General features: G+C 36.7%; 1 protein-coding gene across 37 annotated transcripts in view; it reads right to left on the bottom strand.

The window, feature by feature from the left end:
* Positions 1 to 677: 677 nt before the first annotated feature.
* ESRRG (estrogen related receptor gamma) overlaps positions 678 to 8,450 on the bottom strand; it is a 372,308-nt gene continuing 364,535 nt past the window's right edge. For all 37 annotated transcript variants that reach the window (XM_068185666.1, XM_068185642.1, XM_068185654.1 and 34 more), the window contains one exon: positions 678 to 4,399. In XM_068185666.1, coding sequence (XP_068041767.1) covers positions 4,155 to 4,399 — 245 coding nt within the window. In that variant the 3' untranslated portion in view covers positions 678 to 4,154. The remainder of the gene's footprint in view (positions 4,400 to 8,450) is intronic.

The raw sequence follows: 8,450 nt of genomic DNA, 5'->3' as shown, positions 1-8,450 counted from the left end.
TTACAGGGATGGGGCCCAGAACACATATATGGCCACTTTGCCCCCACGCTGTTTAACCCGCCTGGATCCCGACAGCTTTCAGGAATCTTCATTCACACCAGTCTGTATCACTGCTCTGGGGGCTGCTTACTTCCATTCAGCAACACTGGATCAAATAGTACAGGGGTTTTTTTCTTAATTTATTTTTTATTTTTACTCAGAACACATTAAAGGAGTCTCCTGCAGAAGGAAATAAATGATAGACTCAGTTGTTGATGGCAAAAGCAAAAAACTACTTCTGTATGATAGTAATGTGATCTTAAAATAGTGGGAAAGTTTTCTTTTAAGACATTGACAGAGAAGCAATGATTTTGAGTAATGCAGGTTGATGTGTAGATGCTTTAAGATTAAATAAGTGCTATATAAAGGCCTGCTAGCCTGAATTCTAATGTGCTATGAGACATTTTGCATATTTAAGAGTATGCAAAATGTCTTGTACCACACTGGAATTCATTCTGACAAGGCTTTATATAGCATTTATTTACACTCATATAGTACTTTAAGGGAGAAGTGCAAACGCTGGCTCTGTTTTGAATGGAAGTAACAAAAGGCAAAGCTAATTGCTCTGTTCTCCTCCTCCAAAAAAGAAAACAAAACCAAAAAAACCCCACAACACAAAAAATAAAATAAAAGCAATCAAAAGTGGAAGCTTGTTTAATATTGCTCTACCATCATCCTGAAAGGCATAATAATTTGAGTTACACATCTGAACTGATTGGAGTTACAGAATCATATCTCCTTTTTGCATTTAACAATATATACAATATAAAATAAATACATTTACACAAATGGACATTGGTTGGAGCACACGGTATGATACACATCACAAAAATATACAGTTGATTGCTATACAGATGTGAAGCCCATCTACAGCTATAGACATGTTTGTTTTCATTTGTTGTTTTGTTTCAGTTTTTAACTACTGGCTATTATGCAACTCCTGGATTATTATAAGCAGTTTAATTTTTTTTTGTCCTTTTGCGATCTGTGCACGATAAGACTGCCATAAAATGTTTTCCTAGGCAGGTAAACAGAGACGCTTAAATAATTAAAATACAATCACCAACACCCATTTTCTCTTCTATAAGAAAAATAGCAGTTTTAATTTTTTATATCTTTTTATGTTATCATTTAAATGCAAAATAGTGGAATAAATACAACAATCTGATCTGATTGAAACAAATGTGTAACTTCTGGGAGTTACACAATCATATTGCTTTAAATAAGAAAAAATTAAAAAATGAAGCAAAAATAGAAATTAAATTGTTATGGCTAAAACATACACCCTTTGAAATTTTCCCAACACTTCACATTAAGTAAGTGGTCTTGAAAGAACTCTTCTCCAGCAAGGTTTAAGATGAACAACATTATAAAGCCCGTGCAGTTTTTTTAGCTAAGTTTCAGGTAATGGTTTTACAGTCTTGAGATACTTGTTCTTTTGCAGCTCCAAAAAATTATGGAAAATGAAAACTAAAGTTTGCACCGTGTGCCTTTAACACATCTCCATTTTTGTGTGTTTTTTGTATACTTCTAGTTGATTGGCTTTTGACCCTGAAGCCCAAGTTCTTTAATGTGATACAGCAAAAACAATATTTATATTATATATTTATATATATATAGTGTACTTGAACAGTAGCAACTTAAACCCTGCACAAACTTTCTGGAAAATAAACTTTTTTTTTGCACTCTTACATATATAAATAATCTTATAGAATCAGCACCTTTTTCCCAGGAGTTGTATTTTTTTTGACATTTTTCAAAAGGGATGTGCCAATTTCTGAACTCCTATCACAGCTATAAATTTCAAGTTATTGACCATCTGAATGAATTGCTAATGATGATTTACCTAGAATCACACTACAGTCACTTCTCTACTGAGAAAACACAATCTACAATATAGTCCCATATAGCTAATGATAGATACACAGTTTTTTTTTTTTTTTCCCTAGCATGAGAGCCGAGAGAGCATCGGCCCATTGTTATTTTGTTTAAAGCACACAACGTAGCAATAGTTTTGGAAACTTGTCCGCACCAAAAAAGTTTTGCAACAACACAGAGCGAGTTAATAACAACATCTGAGAGATGATTGAATAAAAGCTATATTTACAGCATTTAAAAATTAGACTTATCTATAATCTTGAAATATTCAAAGTTTTATTTCTAAGCTATACATTGGTATTCTATAATAAACTGTTACAGAAATCATCCCTTGTTTTGAAAATATTATGATTTCAGTGTGTATCTGTTCATAATGAGTATTTGTTTGGAGTTTCGATCTCTTAATTATTACTAGGAAGAACTTTATTACCGGTAAGGAATAGAATATACTACTGTAATCTCCTGAGGAATTGTACATCCAATATTGTCTCTAATTCTACCCTGTGTCTATAAGCACACACCACAAGAATCCAAACACCACAAGAAGAACAAGACAACAGTCTTTGAATGCAACATAAAAATTCAGAAAAGCACAGCAAACATGAAACATTGAAAAGCTGAACTACATTTCTTTTGTTTGTTAGGATTACAATTTTAATTACATCTGTGTACATAGAATAAGGATGTTCACATAGTACAGGGAGCAGCTACTAACACTGGTACATTGGTATAGCATTTGATGGAGGTTATTGTTTATTGGTTATTTAGCGACTGTAGTTTTCTGGGGGCATCTAATCGGTTTATATATTAGATTACACCTCGTAACAGTCTTGAAACTGACTGACTTTCATGCTGTGACAATACTGGTTGAAAAGCACATATACTGGTTTAGCTACTTGTTAAGGATCGCCATTTACAAACCAAAATCTAAATCAATAAATAAGGTATAGAAGTGTTAAATTTTTCAATTTGGTCAGAAGTCTACTACTCTGATTTCTTAATTTTGCAAACGGCGGCATTCGCCTCATTGCCTCTAAGCTACTATTGGTTCATAGGGTTTTTCTGCATGTGAGGTTACAATTTTGCAAACAGGCAGTAGTATCTCATTCATTTGCAACTGAAGCAGTTAGAAATCACTCGGCGACCGCACGCCTGTGCAGTCGCTGTCTCCTAACACAGTTACAGATTGGTATTTGACATGGAGTATTATATGGTAGACTACTCGGATATACTGCAGGTGTAATCTAATCCTTTGAGTCAGTGAACATTTATTTATAAACTGGAGCTCATGTTAAGAAACTGGATGTTTTGGACCAGACTGGCACACAACATAAATTGCATCCGTGATAATATGCACCTTCCCTTCGACTATTGCTTTAGTAAGATAAATTCCCACATTAATAAATGGCTGAAAACTGGTAAAGCTGGTACAAAAAAATCTCCATTAGTAAGAAGAAACAAAACATTTAAAAAAATCTTCCTTCAGGATTCATTTGTCCTTCATTATTGTTCATCATTGTTCAAGCCAGCACAAAAATGCAGTATTTCTTTCTCTTTAGTATTGCATGAATGAATAAAGCTTAAACTATTCCCTGAAAAAGTTACATCGTAGCTAACCTAAGAAATATCTGGAAGACTTGAAAAAACAATTAAGGAATCAAATGGCTGTAACTGATCTAGATGGAAAATGCAATGATAAGAAGCAGCCGATGCATCGTCGCTTTAGTCGTCTAATTAGAGACTGCTCCTATGAAATCTAATACTGCATTCAGTCAGTTCATCGTGTAGTACTGTACTGCTAGGTACGGTGCTTCTCTCTTTGATTCCTTTGTCATTGGGGACATTATGGTTCATAATAAGTTCACTGGCATCCATATTATGGATTTCCATCCTTTGGCAGGCCTGGCTTCCATCTCTCTTCAATTAGAGACCTCTTTTAAAAAGTTCAGCAGCAAAGGAAAACAAAAAAGAGAAAAAGGAAAAAAGGAAAGGAAAGAACAGAAAGGAAAAGGGAGAAAAGGAAAAGGAAAAGAAAAAACTGCATCAGAAAGACACAGAAGAAAAAGTTGAAAGCTGCTTCACAGTCTTGCTGCTAAATATCAGTGCAGTCATTTAGTCATTTTTTCCTTAATTAAACACTAAGTTTCTTTGCCATTATTATCCTGTTTATTTTCCCTTTTTTTTTTCTTTTTTTTTTTTTTAAAACGTGCATGATGGGGAAGCCCATGATGCTTTAGTCAGACCTTGGCCTCCAGCATTTCCAAAAAAAGTTTGTGCATGGGGACTTTGCCTTCCAGTTTGATGTTGTAGAAATGCTGCACAGCCTTGGTGGAGGTTTGCCGCAGAAGCGGGAGAGTCATCAACATCTTGCCTGCACGACGAGGATCTTCCATGTGCTGCCCGGCCTCGTAATCCTGAAGAGCCTCATGTAAGACGTCCTGAAGTTTCTGCACTGCCTCAACATCCTCTATGTGCATTGAGTCTGCAAAACAAAGGAGCAACAGGAAGTTTCAGTTGATGTGCCAGGAGTTTGATAACAATACTTTCACTAGTTTTGCCCATCATTTTTCACAAAGAAGGAAGATAATTACCCATTAATTTCTGTATTGACCTTTAGGAAAGTGTATTGAAATGCTGAGGAACTACAAACGTACAATTAACTTTTGGGTAAGTAATTCTTCTCCTCATCCTCCTCAAACAAGTGAAACAGTCACCCTCAGTGCTCCCCAAACCATCTGCAGGGTTACTGCTTTGAAGGAATGACAGTACCAAGGGGCTAAAGGAATGGAGGGCTGCATTATATCAGGGAAGCAAGGATAAAGCAAGGATGCCCTACTGTGGAAAAGCTCAGCAAAATTCTGTATCAGGTTCCAAGGCTGCCCACTTGGAAGCCATGGACATCACCAATACTCAGAAACACTGTGGGATTAGGACCACTGCACCAACACAAGGGAAATACTGATTTGAAGGGATTTCCTGATATGTTTAGCAAAATTTTTCTGCCTCAGGCATATTTAGACAGACAGGCAACTCTTAGCATGCTCCTGAACATCTTTTGCTCTGTGAAGCTAACAACTCCTACAAGGTATATAATCCTTCTCTCCCACCCCCACAGACAGCGGTTTATCTTGTTAGTGTTAGGGTTTTGCATTTTTTATAAAAGACTCAAAGCAAACGCCTTGCCCTGCACCTTTGCAGGTGAGATGGTTTGGTGGTGTAAGTATTGAGTGACAGGCCCAGACGCAACACACACCAGGAACTAAACTAAACTGTTACATGACCTGAAAAGATTAAAGCAATGGAAGTGTGAAATAAATAGAAAATATCTAACTGAAAGAACTGTAAACCCCTCAGCTGGATAGGTACAGAAAGTGAAGACGTCCCTGAGAACACGCAGTTACTGGACCATGCTGAGATTACTTTGGATGAGCAGCCCTAATTCTCTGACTTTTATGTAGTCATAAATGCCAAAGAAACCCTGATGTGGTCCAAAGTGAGGTGAATGCAAGTAAGGAAAAACAGTTGTAGGTGAAAGAGGCCACCAAACAGCCCCTATCAGCTACCAAAATTGGGATGGTCAACAGACTTACACTGCCAATAAAGGACCACATGAAAATACAACTGCTGCAAGGGGGCACAAGCCCCAGGGACAGGCCACACTGTGCAAGCTTTGCTCAGGGTGAAACTGGGGCACGGCATGAATTAAGTCCATCCTTACTTAAAGAAAACTCTCCTTAGTGTAATGCTGCTTTGCATCCTAATTTTTGGGTTTGGAGTAAAGCCCCTATTCATAGACAGAATAACAACTGAGGAGCTGGATGGTGAAGAACCCACTTCCATCATTGTTTCCATGACCTGTAACCAGCAGTCTGATGCTCTGGATCAGTATTTGACAGAGCCTCATGTTTTACCGTGTTGATGATTAAATGTCAACTTTTGCACGTGCTTCAAATATTTGAATTACATTCAGAGAATTAAGATGCATCTAACATTCATTTCCTAAAAGCTGACATGCAACTGTTTCCTCACATAATTAAGCCAGATAGTAAATACCTGTCTCCTTTCAAATACAAACATGTAAAATGAAACACAAACCAGTAAGTAACAGGTTAACAAAAATGTTCCAGCTCTTATTGTCACAACAAATGTGCAAATTGAAAATGAAAAAAAGTAAAAGTTACAGCTATTGCTCTAAAACAGACACTTAATTATATACAAGTTTGGATCATTTAGCACGTTTTATTGATTCTGATGACAGTTTATCTGTTAATTACACATAATGGAGTCCTGTGGGAATTTTACATGTTTAATAATTCTGAGTCTTAGTAAATACATGCTCTAAGAAGCATGCAGCTAAGACATACGCTGCTGGGATGTGATGCTGCACATCAAGGTGCACTGTGCTGAAAGCACAGACATCGAAATCTCTCTCTTAGGGATAAAGAAGGCTACAACATTTTGAAAAAGATGACAGGCAAATATTACTTCTAGCAAAATTTAGTTCTAATTAATGTGAGACCATCCCCTGAATCCATATATTTTTGATAGTTTTCTAATACAGTAATTCTATTCAGTAATTCTGTGTCAATACCAGAAAAGCCCTGAATTCTGTGTCCTACAAAGAGATGTAATCGATACAGACATGCTAACACACACATACAGACGTGACTGATGTCTTAAGCACGGGGTCCAGCCACCAGGCTTAATTTGGAATGCCATCTCCAAAAATATTGTTGTCTTTACTCCCTAACTCTTTACCAAGTCCTTGGATATTCACTGCTGTGCTACAGAACACATGATCTGCTACTCCAAGTAATTTTTCCATAAACCATGTGCTGTTTCTGCAGAAAATACACATCTTTTCCTCCTCTCCCCAGATCCAGTGCCAAGGCCAGATTTGCTGGGGAACCAAATAGGAACATTTTATCTGCAACAAATCCTTGATGAATCAAAGACTGACTGTTCTCATTATGTTTTTTATTACACCATGCTGCATAAAGAGACAGGTCTTTCTTGAGAATGTTACTATAAGGGTTTAGTTTTTAACCCCTTACAAAACTGGTCTGTTTTTTCCCAGAATCAGTATTTGTAACAGTGACCATAAGTTTGCAAATAGATGAATGGAGTCCAGACTAAATGTATTTTTCACACAGAGGTGAAACTTGCCTAATATATTCAACTTTGCAGTTTGGAGAGCAATTTGGCCTGCAGCGTTAGGAATATCTACACTCTACATATTACTTATAATGAAAGTGAGCAAGGAGGGAAAAGAATAGAACACCCCCCAGAAAGGAATCAAAATCTGCCCTCTGACACAGCTATTACATTTCCTGCTTTAAAACTCTTCCACTGTATGGAACACATCCAAAGACAAGGGCTCTTACCTTCTCCTTGCAGGGTTGATTGTGTACCATCCCTCTGGTAAAGAGGGTAATTATTTACATGGAGAAGTAATAGCTAAAGCATTTAATGTATTTGTTGCTGTCTTTGAAATGATTTAATATCTGGAAAGAATATGCCCAGCCAGCTTGTCCAAATGGTGGTTCATGGAGCAGTTCAGGAAGCTATGCCCTGGGGAACAGATTTGGTGACAAGGAATGGGGTAAGAAAAAACAGCAAAGAGAGGGGCACTTCCAGTAATGATTAAGGCTTCAAACTGTTCTTTTAAAATGGTGATTTAGCTTGAAAGATTTAAAAATTATGTAATCAAATTATTATGATAATTTAACTCCCCATTTACAGAAAAGATTCAAACTCATTTCAGCTGTTCTCATTCTAGGGTCTGCCAATGTTTAAATGCAAACTCAATAAATCTGTGCTATTTAATTAGACCATGATTCAGCTTGCAGATTGCTCAGGAAAATATTAATCTCTACAAAAATCCTTCTTCAAGTTTTAGCCTTACAGTCTGGAATTTCCACTTTATTCCTCATATTAAACGAATGTAGATCTTAATCCCTCAGGTGTAAGCCTTTGAAAATAAGGAAAATGGTTGAAAATGCTGAACTAGCCAAGGGGAAAAGAGGAGGAAAAATAAAAGAGAGAAATCTTTTCAGTAACTACAGACTGGCAGATGTAGAAGTGAATTCAGAGCAGGCTAACTCATTGCTAAGTATTGCTCATGTATTGGGATAAACCCAATCCTCAGCGATGTCATCAAGAACCACTATAATTTAAAGAAACACAGACAATTTGTGTAACAGTCTAGAAATAAAGAAAGAATTCCACAGAAAATATGAAATTGAATTATAAGTGAGTTTGAATAGTCTTCCTATACCATGAAAATCTCTTTTGTTTATGGGTTGGTTTGGGGAGCTTTTTAAGTGGCTTTGCAGGCAGTCTGAATAATTTACAATTACATCCCACACAGGTAATATCCAGAGGAAACCTACAGCCATATGTAACACACTTAAACACCAGCGCCTGTATAAATAATGAAATTAAAGGGTAATTTCAAAGTGACATTTGAAAGGCAGCAGAATTTGATGGCAAATGCTCTGGAAAAACATGATCCCAGGCTGGTGAAACTGAAG

The sequence above is a fragment of the Anomalospiza imberbis genome, chromosome 3 (genome assembly GCF_031753505.1).
Source record: "Anomalospiza imberbis isolate Cuckoo-Finch-1a 21T00152 chromosome 3, ASM3175350v1, whole genome shotgun sequence".
NCBI classification, from domain to species: domain Eukaryota; kingdom Metazoa; phylum Chordata; class Aves; order Passeriformes; family Viduidae; genus Anomalospiza; species Anomalospiza imberbis.
The sequence above is the reverse complement of the archived record's forward strand: the minus strand, read 5'-3'. Positions and strand labels throughout refer to the sequence as shown.